Source organism: Bufo gargarizans, chromosome 2, assembly GCF_014858855.1.
Source record: "Bufo gargarizans isolate SCDJY-AF-19 chromosome 2, ASM1485885v1, whole genome shotgun sequence".
In the NCBI taxonomy this organism is placed as follows: Eukaryota; Metazoa; Chordata; class Amphibia; order Anura; family Bufonidae; genus Bufo; species Bufo gargarizans.
In genome coordinates, this window is record NC_058081.1 from 102,243,224 (window position 1) to 102,270,126 (window position 26,903).

A 26,903-nucleotide genomic window follows, 5' to 3' on the forward strand; every position below is an offset into this window, starting at 1 on the left:
GCCCATTGAGAAACAAGGCAGTCTCCTCCTCCCTGTACCAATGCTATTCCTTAGCATACCAGGCGGGAGAATTCAACAGGGGGCACAGCAGGCAAACAGAGCTGAAGCCAGAAAAAAAAAAAAAAAAGAAAAACGCTCTTAGATCCCTGCTCTATGCCCTACATATCCTGCTACTTATTTCATGTCTGGACCCATGAAAGGTCCTCTTTACTACATGAAATATGCCTTAAAGGAAACATGCGCAGTGTCTGCATCATGTTCATTCCCTGTGCTGGCATCAGCACAGGGAACGAACTAGGCATGCGCTAGCTCGCGCATCGCGAGATTTCGGTGCTCCAGCTCTGTGACGTCAGCCAGCAAGGAGGAGATTCGGAGGACGCGGGGCGGTGCTGGACTCCTCTCCGGATACAGGACACATATCAGGTTCATTTGCATATCAATCAAAACAGGTTTTTAACACAATAAAGGCACAGAGAGCTATGGGGACTGGGTATTGCAGATGTGCTAGCGGCCATCTAGCAGCCCATGTCCCCAGCTCTATGCGCAAAATCCTGGTGACAGGTTCCCTTTAATGCAGTTTAGATTTAGGTTATTAAATTAAAATTTCTGTGATCATTTTGATGACCCAATTGTCAAGACGTTGACTCAAGGATTAAAAAAATAAAACTTTGATTAATAATAATGTTGTATAGCTTCATCTAAAAGTATTGACTGGTACTGACTAAAAGGGATTCCTCCCCACCCCCAAACCCAGAGAAAGCATATCATTTTACCATGGTGTGCGTCTAGTATTCTAGCTCAATTGTAATATATCTTATTACCAAAAAAATTGCCTCTCTCCTCTCCCACCCTGCCACTGAATTCACTAAGAAAACCCCTCTTCAGAGAGGCAGGGATGAAGATGGATTATGACTTGCACTGTGAGATTAGGTTATAGTTGCTGCCCACAGAAGCCTTTAGAGAGGAGCAGCTGCAGACAGAGGCACAGGTGCAAGTTCTAAGTGTTACTATCTCACTCCTGGAGCTGGATCCACAACACTACCCAATACATATGTATAAGGTCCACTATGCTGTATATGGGAGATGGAGAAGGAAAGCAGGTCCTGCTCCCCTATGTGCAGTGTATGGGAGACATCATAGCAGCTAGTCTCCATGCACTAGCTCAGGGAATATGGACAATTACAGATGGTGGCCTGCAGTGGAAAACTGGTGATAAGTTCAGGTCATAATCACCAGCTATAGCGTTACTCCTCATGTACAGACAGTGGCCGATTCTGAAGTCACCTAAAACACCAGTTAAACTTTAAGAACCTGGGATAAAAAGGAGGAAAGGGCAAGTTATAAAACAAAGAATTATCTGAGGAGACCTCACAGGGGTGAGGGGTGTGAGAACTAACACAAGACGCGCTTTTATATTTTATTTAAATCAAACGGACATAAACATAAAACCTTTGGTGAGAGGCCATTATGTGGCCAGTGCTCACGCGTTTGATTATATCTACTATAAAAATGAAACAAAAATATTTTAAATTTATAAATGTTTAACGGCCAGAAGCAAACGGAAGGCCTTTGAAATAACTGCTCAGTTTGGTGGGTCCAGCCTTTCAGACTCACAATGGAGCCCTTTCCCTGTTCACAACTCACACTGCCCACCACATTCGTGACATTATTATCTGAAGCCACCGTGGAAGCTGGCCTCTGAGCAAACACATGCAGGACCCGCTGGGGAAAGAAAAGATTCCAACACTAAAATGGATACGTTTTTTCTTCTAGAATTTAAGATTTCCTTTCGTAAATCACCCACTCAATCACACAATATGATGCAGAAGTAAAAGGAAAAAAAAATAATAATAATGCTCCTCTGTTGAAAAGGGCACTTCGCCAGAGCTCAAGCACACATAATTAAACTGGTCCAATAAAATGTTGATCTGTTTCGTTTTGGGATGAATAGAATGAAATAAAGTGGAGTCAGGAGTCTGACGCCAAAGATGTAACAAGAAGCCACATCCAGAGTACTTTATACTCCATCACATCCTCTCTTCTTCATAAACAGTTGTGCACAGTATGGAAAACCCTGGAGAGTCAAAGTCTTTAAAGTTTTTGTGGTTTATCCTTGTTTCAATGGTAAGGATTCTGGAAAGCTGTAATAAGAAAAGGGGGGGGGGGGGGGGGAGCAAGATGATACAGAAGGAGCCGTATCCCTGGATGTAGAGTCAAGATGGTAAAGGTGGGTTGTATGACTTTATTGTCCCACAACAGTCCACACCACAATGCTGGTGGCATCCAGGACACAGACTGAAGCTCACTTTCAAATTTTCTGGATCTTCTCCCTGACCACAACAGGGTTTTCTTTCCTGATCTTTTCAGCTGCATCAGCTTTATAGTCATAGGAGCAACTGTGCACATCAGAGTAGCGGTGTGTCCCACAGAATATATTCCCACATCGGCAGTCAAATCCTGGCAAAAAATAAATAAGTGAATATATTATCAGCTGGCAATGACTATAATCTCTCTAACAAACCAACAGGCACTCATTTCTAGAAGGCCCTGGACCAGAAGCAGCAAAAACCTGAGCCCACCTAGTCTTTCTGGTCCCTGCCCCCTACACCGCCTGGTGCAAGAACTGAACAGACCTTACAGGCTAAGCTGATAAAGCATTCCAGATCACCATGGGGGCCCGGCAATGACTGAACTCGGGCTCCTGCTGTAACAGCTGGGATCGGAAAGAACTGTTTAACTCCCTAGATTTTGTGGTCTATAGGAACCACAGCATCTATGTCGAGATGGATAACTCTACTATTTGACTAATTCGTTGTCATAGCAGCTGTAGCCACACATATTTATTTATTTTTGTAAAAATTAAGATACTTTATTATGATGCACCATTAAAAAACTAATATAAGGCATTGACACACACCACAGACGAGGCACCAAATACATGGTCATAAATGACACAATAATAGAAGCCAGATATATTCAAGTAAAGCAGGACATACAACCAAGTTGATATACAAAACTACACACAAGTAATACAGAAATACAGACCCTCAAAACAACCCTAACACAATGTATGTCCCGTTATACTTTTATTTGGTGCCTTGTCTGTGGTGTGTGTCACTGCCTTATATTCTTTTTTTTAATGGTGCATTATAATAAAGTATCTTAATTTTTACAATTATATATGTAGAGTGTGTTCTTTATTAGTTTCGCTGGTTTAGTATATGCATCTACATTGTGTCCAATAGGCCCTATGTTTATGGGTGTATAGCAGCCGGGGCACCTAACATTAATGCATGTCTATTAACAGAGAGCCTGCCACTTGTACAGTGATAGACTATAAAGGATTGGTATACCTGGTATAACAGTACATTTTTGTTTTTTTATAATTACCTGTGTACTGCATAAAATAATAAAAGTACCATGCGCAGAACTTATTCTGAAATCTTGCATCCCCTCCTTCAAATAGTAACACTTTTTTCCACAAATCAATTGTTATATCCTATTACAGCACAATTTTCCTCCACCCACCCTGCCCCGTTCTGAATTCACTGCAAAAACTCCTCTTCAGAGAGGCAGAGATGAAGAACTGACACAGATTATAGTTGCTGCTCACATCCACTCCATCTATTTCAGGAGGGGGGGGGGGGGCTGCACCAGCTACGGGCCCCAACCGATCTGATAATTGGCCACCGAAATACCCCTTTAATGCTGAGCACAAGAGTGCCATGCCTTCCAACTGACTTGCACTACTATTGTCCTGATGAAGAGGGCTGTACGCCCTCAAAACACGTTGACCATAGAATAAAAATCCTTCTTGTAATATCATCTGGCATGTATTATCCTATTTACAGCGCGCCCCCCCCCCCTCCCCCTCCCTGACGGCCGAGCGAAGTCTCGCGCAGACGCAGTACCCACTGAGGGCTGCACCAGTGCGATTTGCTGGAGACTGAGGGCAGGAGCTTCATCGTCGTCACTGGGCATGCGCCGAGCCCAGTGCCGTCCGATGCTCACTCTTCCCTCAGTCAGCCTGGGAGGAAGCGCAGAGGATTGCCGATCGGCTGATGCACCCTGCGCTCTCTCCTGCCTGCCTGCCAGACTCAAGCCAGCGGTACTGCGTCTGCGCGAGACTTCGCTCGGCCATCAGGGAGGGGGAGGAGGGGGATGAGACGCTGTGGGCGGTTAGGGATTCAGGAGGAAGGCGTTTTGGGCACTGCAGGGGGGCGTTACTGGGCACACAAAGTGGAACATAACGCCCCTCTGGGCACCTTCAGGATTAATTAGCATAATTATAAAAGTCGTTTTTTCAGCAAAACTACTGGACGGATTACAGTATAGAACAGCAAAGCAGATTCTAGGTAATCTGTGGAGCATGACTGGTTTAAAATCTGAATTTGTGTTATAAAGGGTGACAGAATCCCTTTAAGTTTTATTTCTATTGCCACATCTGCGGCAGAGAAAAAGGACCTTGGCAGCAGTACAGGATCCCGCACGCTGGACAGGCAAATACCAGCAAGGCTATCTACAGTTGTTGTGGCTCATCACAACAACAAAATGGTAATACAGCCACACACACGAGGCGCGGCCTCCTGTCTTCCATTTTCTTTTATATTCCTTCCAACTGCTATCCTTGCTACGATAGCTGCGGGTGTAGAGGGCTGGACTAAAATCTGAAGCTGCATGGGGATCTGAATAGTCGTGTGGAGCCAGGTTTAGACTGGAAAGGTCTCTAAAACATATCTGAAAAGTTATAAAATTAGGGGAAAACTAATTTACTTGGTGTGCAAACAAAAGGTTTACAGCTTTCATCAACGACATATAGGATACCATCCATTTGTGGCACAGAATACACATCAAATATGGCCAACGCTGTGTTTCCACTGACATTACACTCTGGTCCATTTTGGTGGTTAAAGTAGCGGAGTCCAGCTGAAGAACGTACTATGAGCCAATAGGATCCACTGCTTGCTTAAAGCAAGTTCATCATGGGTCTAGTTTAAGTAGTCGCTGTGACTTCCTAACCACAGACATCGTACAACACACATACAGACCTGTGAGCCCAACTTTCTTGTGGCACATGTGGCAACGGTTCGTCTTCTTGACTTTGGCCTTTTGTGGGGAGCGCTCTTGTTCTTCAGTAGAATTCTGCCCACTATCGGAAGCTGAAGCTACAGAAAAAGTAAACTGTAATTATGCAAAATGACTCCCCATCACGTCTCTGCCCTGTACAAGGATAAAATCCCGCCAAAGCAAATAATCACTTACCATCAGCACTGTCTAACGTCTGTTCTGTGTCAATATGATTTCTCTTCCCCCTTCTCGAGCCTTCTTGCAACACACTGCGCTGAACTCCCCCCTTTTCTACGCTTGAAAAACTGAAACCCTTCTCTGAGAGTCTGCAATCTGGAATATCCAACAGCGACACCTTCCATAGCTAGTTTTAGATAAATCCCCCAGTTTTCTAGCAAACACTACATCTCAATTTTCATAGATCACACTTCTACAAACCCTTCCCCCACCTCCAACACTGACTGAAAAGTCATCATCAGTCAAGGATTGGTTTCACAGAATCAAACTGTTGGCCACGTTCCAGATCATTGAACGTACGTTCTGGAAGACCGCTGACTGCCCTTAGGATTGTTCTGTTTTTGGAGGTGCCCACCGTTCCTGACTTTACACATTATCATTGATGAAAATATACATTTGTCAATACTCTAAAGAAGGTTGGCGGATGTTTTTTTTCTATGCTAGGGACGCGATTAGAATAATAAGAATTGCTGTGGACGAACTCGAATCATTCATGCGCATCACTGAATTTCACTATCTCCGTATATGCTTTAGGCTCCATTCACATGTCCACAAAATGGGTCCGCATCCGTTCCACAATTTCGCAGAACAGGTGCAGACCCATTCATTTTCAACGGGGCCGGAATGAGCTGTCCGCATCCGCATTTCCGGACCGGCACTTCCGTTCTGCAAAAAAAAAATAAAAAAAAAATAGAACATGTCCTATTCTTGTCCGCAATCGCAGACAAGAAAAGGCATTTTCTATGAGAGTGCCGGCAATATGCGGCCCTTAAAATGTATAGCCTCCGATGTGGCTGTGCAAAAATGGGCACTATTAAAGGGGCTGTCCGGGTTCAGAGCTGAACCCAGAAATAACCCCTTCTTCACCCATTCAGCCCCTCCAAGTGGAGCACCAGAGCATTTCTTGCTCCAATGCTCTCCCTTGCCCTGCATAACATCAGGGCTGTTTTGTTTACATTGACACACCGCTAGGCAGAGGCTTCAGCCTAGCAGTGTTCCCAGCTAGGGCAGCGGTTAAGACCACCTGTTAGTGCCAGTGACGTCACCAGGCTCACTACTAGGCGGAAGACTCCACATAGCATTCCCATCAGAGAGAAAAACAAACAAAAACAACAACCTTGCCCTGCACTATACATCATGAAATGCACCGATGCTCCACTCATAGGGGCTGAATGGGTGAAGAAGGGGTTATGTCCAGGTTCAGCTCTGAAACCGGACAACCCCTTTGATGCAAGACTTCACTAATCTCGTGGCACATGCGCCATTACTGTGAGTAGCAGCACATGCTCAAGTATATTTCATAACAAACCCAAACCAGGATTTGTGGTGTGCGCCACTATTCTTAATTAACCCGGGTTTGGATTTGTTATTAAATATATTTATGGAACAGTGCATGCGCAAGACGTATATAGGATTGTTGCGGGTATCGAAATATCGATACTTTTGTCCCGGTGTCGTATCGATTTGACATTTATCAATACTAGGCTGCCCTACTGCGCAGCCTAGCATCAGAGAACATGGAGCGCTTCTGCTGTCAGCGGGCTCATGTTCCCTTAGCAGCACAGGGGAGAAGGAATCACTCTCTCCCTCCCCTCTGTGCCGCCGCCGCCAATAAGAAGAGAGAGAGGCAAAGGAGGGGCGGGCACACTGTGCCACCAATGATAGTAGAGGACCTTTCACGAGTCCAAATATTGTAAACTTTCAGGATATGTAGCGTAGTGCCCAAGGATCTCACTGCACTTACTATTATTCCTGGGCGCCGCTCTGTTCGCCCGCTGTGGCCCCTGGTATATTCTCCCGTTCTGTATGCTAATTGCTAGCATTGGAGAAATGGGGAGGAGGCTGCCCTTTTTCTCAATGGGCGTCACTTCTCCCTGGCTGTGACGCTCTGCACTGCGATTGGACAGCTCACAGCCAGGGAGAAGGAACGCCCATTGAGAAAAAGGGCAGCCTCCTCCCCATTTCTCCAATGCTAGCAATTAGCATACAGAGCGCGAACGTAAGTGCAGTGAGATCCTTGGGTGCCGCGCTACATATCCCGATAGTTAGTTTACAATGTTTGGACCCACGAAAGTTCCTCTTTAACCTTTAATACAGGAGGTAGGTGTCGGCAGCAGAATCACATAGCCGGCACCCTGCCTCTGACAGGCACCTGAGGAGTTAACTGCCGCTGATCTGCTGCCAGCACCCGCCTCCTGTATTAAAGGTTAATTATCATTGGTGGCGCAGTGCACCCGCTCCCCCTCCCCAGTATTAAAAACATTTTCGCGTGGTATCGAAATACTTTATGGTATCGAAATCGAATAAAAATTTTGGTATCGCAACAAACCTAGACGTATAAACATCAAAGTGTATTGCCTCCAATGAGGCTGTGCAAAGATGGCCACTGCTAACGCGACACAATAGTCTCATGCATGCGCAGTTGCATAAATTTATTTCAGTGATGCACATGAACGTATTGAGATCGTCCACAGCAAGACTAACCAGACTTACCCATCACTAAAATATTAATACCCACTGCCTCGAACCCCCTGCTCCAGCTCCACCTCTCCTCTCTGCATCTGCAGCCATGATGGCTGCCCTACAGTGAGCACTTGCCCACATACTGCACAGAGAGGTGGTACTGGAACTGAAGAGTTTCAGCAGGGCGAGTACTTTTTAAGTTCATTAGGCTTAGTTCACACTTCAGTAATTTGATCAACTATTTCCGCCAGTGACTATGAGCCAAAACCAGAAGTGGAGTCTACACAGATATGGTATAATGCAGGGGTGGCCAACCTTACAGACACAAAGAGCCAGGGGGAAATTCCGCCAGTGACTATGAGCCAAAACCAGAAGTGGAGTCTACACAGATATGGTATAATGCAGGGGTGGCCAACCTTACAGACACAAAGAGCCAGGGGGAAATAAAATAAAAATAAAAGGACGTATGACTACCAGGAGCCACAAGCTATACATTTACACACAAGTCACCATATTTTTTTGCCCTAAAAGATGCATCTAGGTTTTAGCGGAGAAAAATAAGAAAAAAAATATATTTTTTTAATATTGTTTATCTAATCTGAGGTTTTCTTATTTTTCATTATCAGAAGAAAATAGAAAATAAAAAATTCTTAGACCCCCAATGCTCATCTGACCTAAGATAAGATCCCCAAATCCTCATCAGAACTCCAAATAAGATCCCCAAAATAAGACCCCCAATGCTCAGATCAGACAACACAAATCAGACCCCCATTGCTCAGATAAGATCCCCCACCCATGCTCAGTACTAAAATAAAAAAATAAAAAATAAATATAGCCTACCTCTCCTGATTGGGCACCTGCTACTCTGCAGGTCTGACAGTGTTCACTGTGATCTGATGTGCACAGCGTCAGGTGATACTGCGCGTCTCCACCTACTAGGGTTCTCACGATACCAAAATGGATTTGATTTCGATACCATGCGAAAAAAATAAAAAAATAAAAAACACCAAAAAAGCTGTGTGCATTCCATATTTTATGGAACGTCCGGCCCATAATAGCAGTCCTATTCTATTTTGGGGGGACAAGGTGGCTAAAAATGGTGATTCGCACGGGTGTGATTTTTTTCTGTTACGGCGTTCACCGCATAGGAAATATTTTTTTAATAGTTTACACTTTTTCAGGCATGGCGATATGTAATATGTTTATTTTTTATTGTTTGTACATTTTATATGTAAAATTGGGAAAGAAAGCGATTTAAACTTTTAGTATTTAGGTGCTTAACATTTTATTATAATTTATTTTATTTACCATTACCCCCATTAGGGGCTAGAACCCTTGTCCTATTCATCACACTGGCCCTGCGCATAGTGCACACAGCAGCAGGGAGCTTACCATGGCAGCCATGGCTTCAATAGCGCCCCGGCTGCCATGGTAACAGATCAAAGCCCAGCAATTACACTGCTGGGGCTCCGATCGGTACTGCCACGAATTAAGAGGGGGAGGGGACCCTGTGGCCACAAATGATACTAATACTTGGGGGGGGGACGCTGCGCCACCAATGAATGTAATTAGCACGGGTATGTGATACCATCGCCAGCACCCACTGCCTCCTATACTTGAATTAATGTGTTAATTACATTCATTGGTGGCGCAGTGGCCAGAGCCGCTCCCCTTCTCCTCCCTGCTATATCCCCGTTGGTGGCAGCAGCAGCCACGTCACGATATATGCTAGTAAAGAGAACATGGTGCGTACTGACAGCGTTGCGTGTCATGTTCTCTATTAGGCTGCGCAGCGGCTTCCCAGCTCCACCGCTAGAGCCGCACTTGAAGCAGCAAAGAAGCGCGGGTTGGCCACCCCTGACTTATGGCAATGTTTGGCTCTTGTACACAATATATGCCACACGTTCCCCAGCATTCACCTGTGCCTACAAAGGACACATTTATCACTTAAAAAGACCAGAGGACTAACCTTGTGCCTCTTTCGATTCTGCAGTTCTGTCATCTGTGGTTTCTTCTTGCAAAGAGGTCGACTCTGACTGGGGAAGAGAACTGGCAAACAGAGACAGCACAATAAGCATAAAAACCAATAAGATAAAAACTGGGTAACATATTCCTTTTATTAGGGACTACTTTATCCTAGATTTACACAGCTCTTTACCCAGACATTATAAACTCAAAACTTGGACCCATCCTGGAGCCAGAGATAGCAAATATGGAAAATCAAAGATACAGTGGTCTCTCAAGGATGGCCTCAGGCAGAACTTAGTTTTTTCCTTCACTGAGGCTGCATAAGGCTTCGTTTTACCCGAGAGAAATTAAATTTTTGTGCTGTTTAGGGGGACATGCAAGTCTACTTTCACACTAGTGTTTTGGCTTTCCGTTTGAGATCCATTCAGGGCTCTGACAAGCGGTCCAAAACAGATCAGTTTTGCCCTAACGCATTCTGAATGGTAAAGGATCCGCTCAGAATGCATCAGTTTGCCTCCGATCAGTCACCATTCCACTTTGAAGACAGATACCAAAATGCTGCTTGCAGCGTTTTGGTGTCCGTCTGATGAAACTGAGACGGATCAGTTTTCTCTGACACAATAGAAAACGGATCCGTCCTCCATTGACTTTCAATGGTGTTCAAGACGGATCCGTCTAGGCTATGTTACAGATAATACAAACGGATCCTTCTTGGCTATAAGACATACGGTAATACAACCAGATGCGTTCACGGATGCATGCGGTTGTATTATTGTAATGGAAGCATTTTTTTTGCAGATCCGTGACTGATCCGCAAAAAAACGCTAGTGTGAAAGTAACCTAAACTATTTTGTCATTTAGATTTAAAAAAATTGCATTGCAAGTATAGAAAAGGCAATTTCTGTCTTTTTTTGTATATATTTCTCACTAAAAAACCTATTGAATCAGTTGTTTGTTATTTTGACCGATTGGAAATAAGTAATTTTTTTGTGTTTAGGTAATATATGCCCAATAAAATAGTTTGGGGGGGGGGGGGGGGGTCTTTTTGGGGGCTATTTTTTATTATTTATTTACTGATGACCTATCCTCAGAACAAGTGCCCCGCTTCTAGTCACTGGTACTTGGGTGCAGTCTTTTAGGCTCTGTGACAGGTGCTGAGGTCAGGAGGGACCATTTTTGACAACTGACTATTGTAAATAGTGAATTCTATGTTATCTATGTATAGGTTATTTTATTCTAATTCTGACTAACGATAAGGAGATAATTGCCGTAAAGAGATCGGTACAGACCATGATGTGGTGCCTATTAGGCTTAGTGGCCAGTGCAAAAAGCAGGATTTGTTCTGTTTTTTTTTAATATGGTGACATGGAAAAAAAAAAAATATACAAATCTTTGCTGTTTAACATAAAAATGTGATTTAAACAATTTGAGATCATTTGATGTCATTGAGGTAATTTTCGATTGAGGTCATTTTCTAATGACACAATCCCTTTAAAGGCTGGAAATCCAGGGAACAAAGTCCCCGAATTAGAATTTCACTGTACTATAGTATTTCAGGAGATGGGGGCTTTTGTATGACTTATTGGCTTGGTCACAAAGAACCACACACATTCTATATTGGGGACTTACCTGGCCTGTGTCTGGGGGGCCACAGGTTCTGCAGGTTCATCCACCTTTGAACTAGCTACATGCTGCGGAGTGGACGCCTCCACCCCACTTCCCACTGACACCACTGAACAAGACACAAATATACATGTAATGAAGATGATTGTACATTAGGTAGAGGGAACATACAAGCTTCAGCGCATGCAGTGTTACCTGGAGGACTATTTCTGCCATTGCTGCTGTTCTGTCTCTGGAGGAATTCTTTGTAGCAGACCGAGCACAGTCCATTGGTACGTGGGTTACCGTAAAAGCCACAACCGTTAGAACAAAGTAGAGGAGCCTGGTTATGGTTTGTCTCCTGCGCCATGTTCATCCACCATGCAGCTGAAACCAAAACGAACACAAGCTGTTAGTATATGAGTGATGGGAAGGGGTGGAAGCCTTCACTTGCCAGACTGACTGCTTTTCATTAGGCTTACTATACCTCAAGACTATTACTACATAAAACCCCGTACGAGTTCCTCAGACTGTGTCCACTACCATCACATGCACACGACCAGGTTTTCAGTCCGCATCCGATAAGCATTAGTTTTTTTGCGGAGTAAATGCAGACCCATTCACTTCTATGGGGCTGCAAAGAACGCGGACAGCACACGGATGTCATCTGAGTGCGGTCCGTCCGCATCCATGCCGCAAATTATAGAACATACACAGCAACCAAAATGTTAGGGCATATTAGTATATCTTAGGCTACTTTCACACTAGCGTTCGATCGGATCCGTTCTGAACGGATCCGATCATAATAATGCAGACGGAGGCTCCGTTCAGAACGGATCCGTCTGCATTATTTTAGCATATAGAAGCTAAGTGTGAAAATAGCCTCGTACGGATCCGTCCAGACTTTCAATGTAAAGTCAATGGGGGACGGATCCGCCTGAAGATTGAGCCATATTGTGGCATCTTCAAACGGATCCTTCCCCATTGACTTACATTGTAAGTCTGGACGGATCCGCACGCCTCCGCACGGCCAGGCGCAGGGCTGTGGAGTCGGTAGATAAATGCTCCGACTCAGACTCCTCAGTTTTTTGTACTTCCGACTCAGACTCCCCGACTCCGACTCCTCTGTATTTAATATGCAAATGTATTTTATACATTCCTTGAAGGAAAGAAAGAAGTTCTTCTAAGCTCTTCTAGCACAGAGAGGTAGTTGGGCAGAAGCTGCTGCCTTCTCCTTTGTGTGCTGATCTTCTGCTGAAGACAGGGCAGTGGGAGGATCCAAGAAGGGACATTTATTTTAAAACATGATTTCCCTAGAAGAATCCCATAGTCATGTTTAAAGTTTAAGATAACATTCTGAGTTTACACGTTTTATAGCCTTAGCTGAATGACAGCAGTTTTTCCAATGGTTTACAGCAGGGATGTCAAACTCGTGGCCCTCCAGCTGTTGCAAAACTACAACTCCCATCATGCCTGGGCAAACTACAGCTATCAGGGAATGATAGGAGTTGTAGTTTTGCAACATCTGGAGGGCCATGAGTTTGACATCCATGGTTTACAGCTTCAGTCTTGAACTATTGACCCTCCATTCCCTTCACTTATACAAGTGTCTCTAGTCCTGCAAAACACATATTTACTTAATCCCTTATCAGTGAGAGGCGAGGCTAACCATGGGCATTGTGTTCCCTGTAACATCAGAACACAACACAATGCAAAGTATATGTATTGCCACTCCTAATTGTGCATTGCGTACCATATAGTGAAGCATATGAAAAGCATGCTTCTTCACATCACTGAACGCGTTTGTTTTGCGGTTACGTGAGGCACTGCATGCATTGGCCTTTATTCTTACAGTAGAGAAGTCATTAATTATAACTGTTTATGAATTCGGACATTTAAACTTGCTTTTTTATTTTTTTATTCCAATTTAAATTTAGTAGGAGTCGGAGTCGGAGTCGGTTCATTTTTTGCCGACTCCGACTCCAGGTACCCAAAATTGACTCCGACTCCTCGACTCCGACTCCACAGCCCTGGCCAGGCGGACACCCGAACGCTGCAAGCAGCGTTCAGCTGTCCGCCTGTCCGTGCGGAGGGGAGGCTGAACGCCGCCAGACTGATGCAGTCTGAGCGGATCCGCATCCATTCAGACTGCATCAGGGCTGGACGGAAGCGTTCGGGTCTGCTCGTGAGCCCCTTCAAACGGAGCTCACGAGCGGACCGACGAACGCTAGTGTGAAAGTAGCCTTAACTGGAGGAAATCATCTACTCATAATAACCCCACCAAAATAATGAAACAACCCCCATGCATATAACCAAAAGGTTATAGCTTTATTAGTTATACAGCATAAAACCAAATATATAAGATGGCAGCAAATGGAGCCCTAAAGTGAGACTGAGAAGGAAGCTGTAGAGTCATGCAGCTAAAGGTACAAAAAGTCAATATAGCCCAAAAAGGATAAATAACTAGGGGCAGATTATTAACCAGGAAAAACAATGGGCACAAAATAAGTAAACCATACCAATGATCGCAATCTGATCCACAGCCTCCCTCACCCAACGCCGTTTCGCCACACAGGCTTTCTTTGTGTCACATCCCTGGAAGAAGCCTGTGTGGCGGAACGGCTTTTTGGGCTATAATGACTTTAGATTTTTTTGTACCTTTGATGGCTGCATGACTCTACAGCTTCCTCTTCAGTCTTACTTTATGGCTCCATTTGCTGCTATCCTATATATTTGGTTTTATGCTGTATAACTAATAAAGATATAACTTTTTGATTATATGCAGGGGGGGTTGTTTCATTATTTTGGGAGGGAAGTTATAGAACCTGTCTTATTCCTGTCCGTGTTGCAGACATGAATAGAGATTTCTACAAGGGGGACCACAAAAAGTGCGGGATACACACAGACGGCAAAACGGATAATGTCGTGGCTGATGGGGAAAAGCGGTGGTGAAGCAGTGCCCCAAGGGGCTAAACTGCAGATTTCTGTAAAGGGGCCACAAATGTCGACTGAGAGGTAGTTTCTCTCAGCATGATCAACCTTAAGAAGCAGTATGGCTAGTTTAATGGGGTTGATCGTGCTGATAGATGCTCTATAAAGGTTTATTCTGGTTATAAAAAAGTTGTTCCCTATGCAGAGGACAGGTAATAACTATTAGATCAACTGGGTTTCTAGCGCTAAGACCCCACTGATCACAAGAATGGGGGCTCTGTACCCTTTGGAGTCTCCCAAGATGAATAGAGCGACCAGTTGCACTTTGGATAGGGGATAACCCGTACGTCGGCAGGGGTTTGATACCCAGCACCCCCTCTGAAGAGAACACAGCAATCCTTCACCGTTCACATTGCGGTAGAGTGAAGCTCTAATTAAGGGTCCATTCACAAGTCCGTGTGTGTTTTGCGGATCCACAAAACACGGACACCGGCAATGTGCGTTCCGCATTTTGCGGACTGCACATTGCCGACACTTAATAGAAAATGCATAATCTTGTCCGCAATTGCGGACAAGAATAGGAGATGTTACATTTTTTTGGGATCGGAATTGCGGACCCGGAGGTGCGGGTCTGCATTTCTGGATGCGGGCAGCACATCGTGCGGCCCCATAGAAATGAAGGGGACCACAATTCTGTTCCACAAAATGCGGAACAGAATTGCGGATGTGTGAATGGTAAAGAGCAGTTGCAGTTACACTATGTAACATTCAAGTGAATAGGACGTAGGTACAGTAATCACACTGCTCACCGCTGCAATGTCGATGGCGAGCAGGTAAACTGAAGAGAAGGCAGAGCTCACACTGCTTTCTCTTCAAACAGCTGATCGGCGGGGGTGTTGGGAGTTGGAAATTCAGAGATCACTTTGCAAATCCATTTTCTGCCATGTATAAAAATACCTAAATATTCCAGAATATTTGGCACCATCATAAAAAGGGTCTGTGCATCCAGTAAATATTGATGACCTTTCCTCAGGATAGGTCATGAAGATCTGATCGGCAGGGGTTCGACTCCTGGCATCTCCTTCAGCTGTTTGAAGTGGAGGCTTGAATGTGGTCCGTGATCTGCATCACTTTTATGTGGTGTGGAGGCACTGAGAGAAAACACACGGAAGCACTCGGTAGTGCTTCTGTTCCACACCGCATCTCCTGAATCGCAGACCCATTCAAATGAATGGATCCGCATTCGTGGTCCAGAGTAATGACAAGTACTCGCTCCATTCACTTGAATGAATCAAGTGCTTGTAATTACACTACACCACAGATGAAAAGTAGTGTAATGAGGAGGAAGTAGCGCTCGCACCAAGCACCGCCTCAAACAGCTGATCATTGGGGCACCAGGTGTAGGGCCCCCGCTGAACAGATATTGATGACCATTTAGGAGACCATATCCTAGCCCAGGTTCACACAGTGTAGACTTGCCAGCTCGGTGTCGTTTTTTTTAGGCATTTGGCAGCTACTAAAAAGTATTTGGTCTCATCAAGACGCAGCTCTACTTGCAGAGGGGTCACAAGAAGCTGCATGTGTATAACTGGGCAAACAGCTCCAGCTGTGTAGGAACCTTAGGGGCACCAATTTGCGTCACTTATCCTAGACAGATTTCTGGCGCAGACGCATTAGTAAAGCCGAGCCACCTTCTGTCTAAGAGATTACTTTGTGCCGTCACGCAGCCGAACACTCCCCGCATATCTGTGTGACAAGTCACCGAGCATTATGGAAATGGATATTGCAATCACCATGACGTCTACATTACTGAGATATTTCTGTGGATTACCATTTCAGGGAAGTTTACTATGACACAATCAGGTCCATCAACTCACAGCCAGAGTCATTCAGATGACGGCTTTCAGTGGTCACCTTTAGGGCTTATGGACACGAAACGTGTGCCGCCCGTGCTGTGCATTCGGGACCGCAGATTGCAGTCCCCGAAGCTGACTAATGCAGACCCATACAACTTCAATGGGTCCGTGATCCGTCCACACTGCAAAATAAACATTTTTTAAAAAATTGCTTTTTTTATTTTGCGGTGTAGAGGCACGGACCGAATACCACGGAAGCGCTCCATATCTTCCCGATTGCGGACCCATTCAAGTGAATGGGTCTACTCTGCATCTGTGACACGGCGCACATGGCCGATGCCTGTATATCGTGAACCCGCTGTTTACGCTTGCCCTTGAGGTATATTCACATACAGCCTGCCGGAGGTCACCTGATACGACAAAGTTGTGCACGCCAGAGTGTTTGTCCAGCCAAAACCTGGCATTTATGTTGGAAAGTGGCCAAATCCCTACTGGATCCAGTGGGTATCCAGGTGAGCATGGCATTACTTGGCTAGGCTGGACACTGGCTGCCGGATTTGTAAATGCAGCAATATATTAAAGGGGTTGCCAAGAATGACAGACACGACTGCATTCTTCCAAAAACAGCACCACCCCTGTCCACAGTTTGCTCACATTAACGCAGCTCTGCCCTATTGAGTCCAATGGAGCCAAACACAATACCAGATACCACCACACCTGTCCATGGGTTGTGTTTTTTTTTTTTTTAAGAAAGCAGCCATGGTTTTGTAATCCAGGACAACGCCTTTTAAGGGGTTGTCCAAGTTATTTTTACTGATGACCTATCGTCAGGATATGTCATCAACATCAGATCGGCGGGGGTCTGCCACCCACAAGCACCAATGCTAGAAAATAACCTGCCATAGGAAGCACCAAACAAATGCTTACTATAAATCCAGACATGTGAGAGGACACCGGCTGCAGGAGAGTGGCATCATGGGGATTACAATGCCGAACAATGGGATCTGAAGAAGTGGAGGAGAGAGCTCAGACCAAACGTGTTCATACAGGGGGAAGACCTGCCCTGAAACACTATGAACTATGTATATCGGCAGCTAATCCAACTAAACTAAACAGATCCACCGTCAGCAGATGCAAAAGACAGCAATCTATGCCACAAAACTCCAAAAATTCCCTTCTGTGTCATAGCAATACCATCAGATCAGCAGAGAACGCGGGGAGACCAGTCACTCACCTGCACAGCCGCCTGTTGCTAAGTAACCATCACATTATTCTAAATGTGTCCTAAACGCTAACTATTCATTTGCCATACTTTACTGTCTTTCCTTGCCATTTTGTGTATATCCATTTCCTGGCCGTCTGTCCATTCATAAAACCGTTTTTTATATAGACCTTTAAAAACTGAAAAATTCGTTTTTTAGCCCCAAACCCTGCAGTGCCTTCAGTATGCATTATTCCCCCACCACACACACACACACACACACACACACACACTAGTACCAGTATATATATGCCACAATAGTGCCCCAGTATATAATGCCACCCTTCCAGGGAACTCTGAAGGTATAAAATGTCCCCTCAGTATACAGGTGAAACTCGAAAATTTTGAATATCATGCAAAAGTCCATTTTAGTAATGCAAATTAAAAGGAATTGCATTAATGCAGCTCAAAGAGAACCTTTCACCGATTATGACAATGTGAACTAAGTATACAGACATGTAGAGCGGCGCCCGGGGATCTCACTGCACTTACTTTTATCTCTGGGCGCCGCTCCGTTCTCCTGCTATGCCCTCCGGTATCTCCAGCCACCAAGTTATAGTAGGCGGAGATTTCAGTCACTAAGTTATAGTAGGCGGAGTCTGCCCTTGTTCTGCTGTAGCGATTGGCCAGTGCTACAGCAGAACAAGGGCAGACTCTGCCTACCATAACTTAGTGAGCGGAGATACCGGAGGGCATAGCAGGAGAACGGAGCGGCGCCCGGGGATAATAGTAAATGCAGTGAGATCCCCGGGCGCCGCTCTCCATGTCTGTATTCTTAGTTCACATTGTCATAACCGGTGAAAGGTCCTCTTTAAAATTAGAATTTTGTGAAAAGGTTAATTATTCTAGGCTCAAAGTGTCACCCTCACCCTCTAGTCAGCTAATTAATCCATACCCCCTGAGCAAAGGGTACCTCAAAATTGTGAATTTGGGGTTTAATAAGCTATAAGCCATAATCATCCATAAAAGCTTGAAATATCTCGCTTTGCATGTAATGAGTCTATGGCCGAATGCACACGGCCGTGTTCCGCGGCCGAGAGTGGTCCGTGGTATGCCGGGCTGGATTCCTGTTCAGAGCAGGAGCGCACGGCGTCATTGGTTGCTATGACGCCGCTGCTGTACAGTAATACACTATACGAGTGTATTACTATACAAGTGTATTACTGTACAGCAGCGGCGGCATAGCAACCAATGACGCCGTGCGCTCCTGCTCTGAACAGGAATCCAGCCCGGCATACCACGGACTGCTCTCAGCCGCGAAACACGGCCGTGTGCATTCGGCCTCTCTCATATAGTTTCACATTTTAAGTTGCATTACTGAAATAAATGAACTTTGCACAATATTCTAATTTTTCGAGTTTCACCTGTATATCATGGACCCAGGTTGTGCCCTCAGTATGTATTGCCCCCCCCCCCCCAGTGCCCTCTGTATACATCTTGGACCCACTTTATGTCCATGGTGTATATATATAGTGCTATACCCCAACTCCTAGTAGAGCAGACATTAAAAAGAAAAAAAACAAAAAAAAAAAACAAACACACACACACACGCTCTTGCACTGGAGGCAGCAGGACCTGATGATCACCATGGGAGAGTCAGGTCCTGCTGCCTCCAGTGCGGAGAAAGTGTTCCCGCTGACGCCTGTGGGAAGGGGAGTATTCTTTTCATACTGTTTTTAACAGCTGTTGGACGGGTGCACCTCTGTCTAACAGGCCCCATTGTCTTCAATGGGGTCAGTCTGGCTGTTAAAACAGACAGACCGTGTACCAGCTGTATGTATGTCTGTCCGCAGGTACTAACAGCCGCGTTTGCGTAATATATACACACATACAATTAGATTGGGTGCAAGAGGCAACCACCTCGTTCCTTTACATTGTTTTATTTGTCTCTCCCTCTATATCAAAAGGGTTAATGAAACCACTAACCATATAAGATGCTGATGAAATGACCAACGTGATGACAGTTGAATCTATGGTAAGAGCGGGTATGACTGACTACAATCCACCCTAAGGCCGGGTCACAAGTGACTCATTAGCTGCGGATTTTCGTGCACCCAATCTCCAGCGCTGTACAGTACCAGCAAAGTGGACGAATTTATTCACATTCACACGTGGCAGAAAACTATCCGCAACAGAAACTGACGTGTGGATTTTAAACCTGTCCAATGCAAACCGCAAGATCTGCGCCACTTCAACAGTCCAATTACGAGCAGAAACACTGCGTCATTTCACAGCTAATCAATGCAATGTGAACCCAGACTAAAGCCTCATGCACACAACTGTAGTGGGTCTGTGTCCATATTGAGGACGCAAACACCGGTTGGTGCCTGTCCATTGCAATTTTTCCATTTGCGGTGCACGGTATTGCTGTGTGCATGAGTCCTAAGGGTCCATTCACATGTCCGTATGCTTTTTGTGCGGATCCGCACATCGCCGTCACTCATAGAAAGCTGGAATTAGACTTACTGGTAATTCATTTTCCACAAATCCACCATGACGGCCCAGAGAGATTGACCCCTGACCTCTGTAGGGGCAGGAACAGAGATAGGTTTAAAAGGACCCCCTCCCACCACCATTCACCAGCGAGTTCCAGATTATAGTGCTACAATCACCGGTTAACAAGTGAAACAACTCAAAGTGTTTTTTGTTTTTTGGGGGGTATTAACTCATACCAAATTATTGGAATTATTTTTTTATTTTTTTTCGGGTGGGATATCATGCCATCATGGTGGATTCGTGGAAAATGAATTACCGGTAAGTCTAATTCCGGCTTTCCACTTCACCACCATGACGGCCCAGAGAGACATAAATTATATACGTCTTAGGGTGGGGCAACAGCCTGTAGGACCTTGCGACCATAGGCCAGGTCGGAGGACCTGGACAAGTCGAGTCTATAATGTTTAATGAAGGTGTTTACACTAGACCATGTTGCAGCCTGGCATATTTGATCTAGGGAAGCTCCTGCCCCTTCAGTGAACGAGGCAGACATGGCTCACGTGAAGTGAGCCCGAATGGCCTCTGGACAACTGATGCCTTCGATCTTGTAGCAGTCTGTAATAGTCTGTTTTACCCATCGGGCAATGGTAGATCTGGAAGCTGCCTTCCCCTTATTTTTACCACAAAAGAGCACTAGTAAGTTGTCCACCTTCCTCAGGTCTCTAGTGACCTCTAGGTATTTTAGCACTGTTCGTTTGACGTCCAGCGTATGGAAACGTTCTTCTCCAGAATTCTTAGGGTTCTCACAAAAGGAGGGAAGAATGATCTCTGGGTTTCTATGGAAGTCTGTTACTACTTTTGGCAAAAACGTTGGGTCTAGTCTCAAGGTAATACGATCCTCCTGTATTGTGAGGTATGTTGTCTTATTGACAATGCATGGATCTCACTCAATCTTTTTGCTGATGTTATAGCAATAAGAAAAGCCTCCTTCTGAGAAAGATGCTTCAAAGAACTTGAGTCCAAGGGTTCGTAAGGTGGACCTGCGAGTCCCCTAAGGACAGTGTTTAAGTCCCAGGTAGGCACCCTTGATTTGAGAGATGGTCTTAGTCTGGCTGCAGACCTCAGGAATCTTTGGATCCATCTATGGCTGGCTAATTCGGAATCAAAATAGGCACTAAGCGCTCGGACCTGGACTCTAAGGGTAGAAAGACTTAACCCCGACTCTAGTCCCTTTTGCAGAAAATCCAGAATCTTCTGTATATTAGGTTTGGGGCTTCGTCGCCTGATCAGGTACAGAATTTTTTCCAGATCTTAAAATAAATGGAGTTAGTAACCTTCTTTCTGATGGCCTTCAAGGTAGAAATAACACCCTCAGAGAGACCTCTACGTCTTAGAAGGTTGGACTCAGGATCCAAGCCGAGAGATTGAAGATTTCCGGATGGGGATGGAGAACCGGCCCCTGGATCAGGATATCCTTCCTCTTTGGGAGAATAAATGCTTCCTGTGGGGAGAGCTTGGTTAGAATCGAGAACCAGCTCCTCTTGGGCCAGTACGGGGTGACCAGGATTACTCTGGCCCTGTCCCTGATGGTTTTTTGAAGAACCTTTGGGATTAATGGGAACGGAGGGAAGGCATATGCAATGTCCGAGTTCCAGTGCAGGGAGAAGGCGTCGATCGCTAGGGGCCTGTCCCTTGGGTTTAGGGAGCAAAAGGTTGATACCTTTGCGTTTATCCTTGTAGCGAATAGATCTACCAGTGGGAGGCCCCATCTCTGGACAATCGGATTGAAGATGTCGATGTTTAAAGACCAATCCTTGCAATCTCCCTGGTCTATGGTATTCCTGCTGAGGAAGTCCGCTGCACAGTTTAGGCTTCCTTTTAAATGAATTGCAGATATTGACTTTACATTTTTTTCCCCCCAGAGGAAGATTTTTCTGGACAGACCTTCTAGTTTCTGAGACAGTGTGCCCCCCTGATCTTTGAGGCAGGACACGGTCGTTACATTGTCTTAATAGACCTTTATATGTTGGTTCCTTAGTTTTGGAGCGGCTACTCGTATTGTCTCCCAAACTGCCCTGAGCTCCCTATAGTTTGAGGACTGAGCTGCAATTTTTGGAGGCCAGTCTCCCTGGTAAAGATCTGAGAAAAATTTTGCGCCCCACCCCTTTACGCTGGCATCGGTATGAACATGCACTGCTGGGGTTTTGAACCGGACCATGCCCTTCGTTAAGTTTTTTTGTTTGAAGCCACCACCGGACTGAAGATTTTATGTGGCCCAGGATCAGGATTTTTCTGTCCAAAGAGGATAGATTTTTGTCCCATTTACTTAGAAAAACCTATATATAGCCCTAACAAAATTGCGGGCTTACCCCTAATTAGAATATATATAACTTTGGTGTATATTTTCACACCAGTTTGTGGCAAATTCTGACACATATATACATGTGGATAATTGTGGTGTCTAATAGCTACAGCTTTGGGATACTATATGTCCACTATCAATGACCATTTGGATAAAATCTTGCACTTGCACTTTACCCTAGATATATGTATTGGCAGCCCACCATCGGTTCACTTGGTTTTTAACATGTATTGTAACCTGTATGTATTGTTTTATTTGTGACCAGTGCTGATCATGTGTCTTCTGTGATTTTCTTAATAAAATTGAGTATTTTTGTACTATTGCAGTATATTTTCTTTATATTAAATTACGTTTTACCATTTACTTAGAAGCCAGGACTGAAGGGCTCTGTAATGGGCCTGGCACCAAGGGACTGCTACTATGCAGGCTGTCATCTAACCTAAAAGGCTCATCGTTTTTCTGAACGAGAAGGAGCGATGTTCTAGGAAGGCCCCGATTGATGACTGCAGGTTCTGAATTCTTTCTGCTGGAAGAAAGGTTGTTTGTTTTTCCGAATCTAGCAAAACCCCCAGGAATTTTACCCTGGTATTTGGAACTAGGGATGACCTCTTTAGGTTTATCACCCAACCTAGAGATGTCAGAAGGGAACAGAAGATCTCTCGATCTGCTATAGACTGATCTACCGAGTTTGAAATCAGTAGAAAGTCGTCTAGGTAAGGAACAACCATCACCCCCTGAGACCTCAGGGAGGCAACCATCTCTAACACCAGCTTCGTGAAAATCCTTGGGACTGAGGCCAGCCTGAAGGGTAGAGCCACGAACTGGAAATGGTGAACAGACCCTCTGTGATCTCTTACTGCAAACCGCAGGAACCTTTGAGAATGGGTGTGAAGAGGAACATGATAGTATGCGTCCTTTAGGTCGATTGTACAGAGGGACGCATCTTTTTGAATTAAAGGAATGGTAGAATTTAGAGATAGCATCTTGAACCTTTTGTAGATTACAAGTTTGTTTAGCCTCTTGAGGTTTATAATCATAAGGAAGGAACCCCCCGGTTTCTTTACTAAGAAAAGGCTGGAGTAGAAACCTTGCTCCCAGTTGAAGCTCGGGAACAGAAATCACTACTCCCAGGTCCAGGAGATTCTGGACCTCCCTCCAGATCTGGCTGTGCTGAAAAGGAGAAGAGTGTTGAGAAATCAGAAAAACACTTTTGGGGGGGGGGGGGGGGGGGGGATAACTCTATCCTGCATCAGTTTCTGACAAGATTTTGCAGCCAGAGGCTGGGAGAAGTCTGCTGCCACTGAGCAAAAAATTGGGATAGTCTTCCCCCTATCCTGGCGTCACTGCTTCTCACCGCCCTTGTTTTGGGGATTAAGGAGGAACTCTCTACCCCTCCCCCTTTTGGGTAACTCCAACGTCCAGATTTACCTTTACCACGAAAGGAGCTATTTTGGGAATATTGACTACGAAAGGAGAGTTTCTTTTTAGCGGTCTTCTCCTCAGGGAACCCTTTCTTTTTATCCGTAGCCTTCTCAAGAATCTTGTCCAATACAGGACCGAACACATATTCACCCGAGAAGGCTATAGAACACAACTTCATCTTGGAAGAGATGTCTCCCGACCAAGATTTCATCCAAAGTGCCCGCCGGGCAGCATTAGACAAGGCGGCGCCCTTGGCTGAGAACCTAATTGTCTCTGCAGAGCCGTCCACTAGAAAATCCGTGGCAGATTTTAGCAAGGGAATAGAATCTAGTATCTGTTCCCTGGACGTCTTGTAAACTAGATGACTTTCTAATTCATTCAGCCACAGGTACATAGACCTGGCGACTGAAGTAGCGGCTATGTTTGTCTTGATACTAAACATAGCTGCCTCCCAGGACTTTAATAAACTGTCAGCTTTCCTTTCCATAGTGTCCCTTAACTGACAGGAGTCCTCAAATGGAAGTGAGGTTTTCTTATTGACCTTGGCCACATGGACTTCAATTCTAGGGACCTCGTCAAAAATCTTAGAATCTGACGGGTCAAATACAAGGCGGTTCCTGAATTCCTTGGATATTCCTGGTTTCTTTTCAGGATGGGCCCATTCATCCATCACCATCTCCTTAATGTTTTCATTTATGGTTAATACCCTGGAGCGTTTGACCTTCAATCCACCAAACATCTCCTCCAGAACTATATGGGGTCGCTGGATGTCCTCCACCCCCATGGTATCCCTGACAGCCTTTAAAAGCTCACTCATCTCACTGGGAGTAAAGAAAAATTTTCTAGAGCCCTCGACGATCTCACCCTCAGATAGGGGGTCATCGTCCTCTTTTTTTTTTTTTAGAGGATGAGGCATCATCCTCCAAATCTTCGGAGTCAGAGGAAATATCCGCCATCCTGGGCCCTTTAGGTGGGCAAGACCCCCGGGTATCCTCACAGAGGGAGGCCAGTAAAGACTTAACCTCCTCCTGAATCATGAATCTAAACTCCTGCATAATTGAGGTCTGTTCCTCTCTCACAACTTTGGCAATGCAATCCTTGCAAAGTTTTTTTGTATAGTCATCAGGAAGCCTGACGGAGCACTGGATGCATCTGGAGGTCTTCTTTGACTTTTTTAAAATAAGTTTGCATAAAGTGAGAGAGGCAGCCCATTAAATTTATGTCAATATGGAGCATAACTTAGATGCAGTATACCAACAGACCCCCAGGGGGAAGGGAACAGTGGTTGCCTACTAAGGAGCACCCCCTTCCCCCATCTGTGAAGCTGCCGGCTGCCTAGATGGGCAACTCACGCAGGGGCGCTCTGGAGCCGTCTGCTCCTCCTGCTGTGGCTCCTTTTGCTGCGGCTCCTTCTCCTGGCCCGACATGTCCTCCGGTCAGAGAGCGATGCAGAGAGCGCTTGTAAGCATATATTTTTATTTTTTTATAGAGGCCCATCCACTTTCGGGTTCCGTCCGGCTACCCGGAAGTGACATCAGACGCGCGCAACTGCGCAGAACGTCCTTCCGGTCGGCTACTTCACAGGGAGGTAGGCGACCCAGCGGCAGCTCAGGTCAGGCTTCCCTCAACAGGGAAGCGTGACCCTGGCGTCTCCCTGCCAGCTTTAGAACGAAGTCCGCCGGAGAGCAGGGGACGCATTCCTGGATGAAGGGCCCGCAAGGGAGGCAAGAAGCACCGCTGATGTGGTCACCCAGGTACCCTACAAAATAATAAACGAGGTCAACTTCACCTCCCTGAAAGCCACTATAGGAGCAGGAACACACTGGTGAAAGGTTTAAAAGCACCCCTCCCATCACCAGAGGTCAATCTCTCTGGGCCGTCATGGTGGTGAAGTGGAAAATGCCTTTTCTTGTCCGTAAATGCGGACAAGAATAGGACATGTTCTATTTTTTGTGGAAGGGAAGTGCGGACAGCACATTCCAGCATCATTGAAAATGAATGGGTCCGCATCTGTTCCGCAAAATTGCGGAACGGATGCGGACATGTGAATCGACCCTAAGGGTGCATTGACAGCTTTTTAGTGGTATTTTTCTGAAGTTCTGGATTTTTATTTTATTTTTTTGCTTCTGGCATTCTTGATAATTAGGTGGTTTTGTTTTTTTATCTCGTTCACTATGGTGGGGGGGTCTTATACAACCATTTTTTGTGATAACTAAACACCAGAGCCAAATCCATGTGTGTCAGGAGCTAAAAAAATCTTTACCTTTTTTTTTTTTTTTTTCCCTACACCGGGATGTAACTTGAAATACTACCCATGGGGTCGGGGAGGTAAGCGTCCTGTCACTTATGAGGCAAAGCTACAAGGATCGGTCCCTTTAAATGACAATGGGGCTAATCCTCCTGCAGTAATCCAAGCGTCAGGCTCAGATCTATGCAGCACAAAACACACCTCAGTTTAATCCTTGTGCCAAATTGTTAGGTCACCCCCTAACCAGAGGGCAAAATGCCTAAAACTCCTTCCTGGTGATGTCACACCCAGGTGACAATCATGTAACTACCGCCTCCTGGGGGGACACACAGCCACCTGCCGTAAGACTAATGTCACCGCGACTGGATTTGATGCCATGTCTGACGATTTAGAAAGAACAGACACCTGAAAGGTAGGTTCAGATGGAGGAATCGGGCTGAATCTGTGCGGTTTACAAAAAAGGAGGTTGCGCCACAGTGAATGCGGATTTTTGACGCGTGTTTTTTCAGACCCGTACCTTCTTGGAGACGCAAAAGAAGCAGAGGCAGCCTGGCGCGACATTTACGCTATACTGCGAGCGGGCTGCACTGCGCAAAATGAAAAACCAAGGCAGAAACCGCTGCAGTTTCTGACAAAGGATACACAGTGGTCTAGGTGCAGACAAAAACCTCAGTGTGAACAAGCCCTAACGCTGGGTGAAACATGTCCGGCTGTGGGAATGTAGCTCACTGCCTGTCACGGCCTTAGCCTGACAGCTGAGGGGAGCCGTCTGTCACCATGACACGGCCCTGCCACACCAGGCACTCACCTCACACACAGGTCGGGGGGGGGGGGTCACCTGGGTAAGCAGTCCCCGGAGGAAGCTGTATCAGTGCGAGGCCTAGAGCAGAGAGCGCCGCGACCCCCGCAGCCCTGGATTCCCGCCTCCGTGTCGCCGATCGTCAGCTCCTAATGTCTGCCTCCGGTAGGTAACACAAACAGCAAGCCCAGGCCACCGTGAGAAGCGTTACCGGTGTCAGTCACTTCCTTCTTTCCCACTTCCGGTTTTCT

At 45.6% G+C, this 26,903-nt stretch overlaps 1 protein-coding gene across 3 annotated transcripts; it reads right to left on the bottom strand.

Moving 5' to 3' along the window:
* Positions 1-1,403: 1,403 nt before the first annotated feature.
* On the bottom strand, positions 1,404-26,893 carry ZFAND6 (zinc finger AN1-type containing 6). Of its 3 annotated transcripts, none has more exons than XM_044279331.1 (7): positions 26,692-26,893; positions 11,554-11,724; positions 11,365-11,467; positions 9,737-9,816; positions 5,263-5,400; positions 5,049-5,165; positions 1,404-2,457 (listed from the first exon to the last, which is right to left on the bottom strand). In XM_044279331.1, the coding sequence occupies exons 2-7, from the start codon at positions 11,711-11,713 to the stop codon at positions 2,309-2,311; spliced, it is 747 nt and encodes a 248-aa protein (XP_044135266.1). In that variant the 5' UTR covers positions 11,714-11,724; positions 26,692-26,893; the 3' UTR covers positions 1,404-2,308. The 3 variants fall into 3 exon arrangements, with proteins under 3 accessions (XP_044135266.1, XP_044135265.1, XP_044135267.1); XM_044279330.1 differs by having other exon boundaries at positions 26,662-26,893; XM_044279332.1 differs by lacking the exon at positions 5,263-5,400 and having other exon boundaries at positions 26,662-26,886.
* Positions 26,894-26,903: the final 10 nt, after the last annotated feature.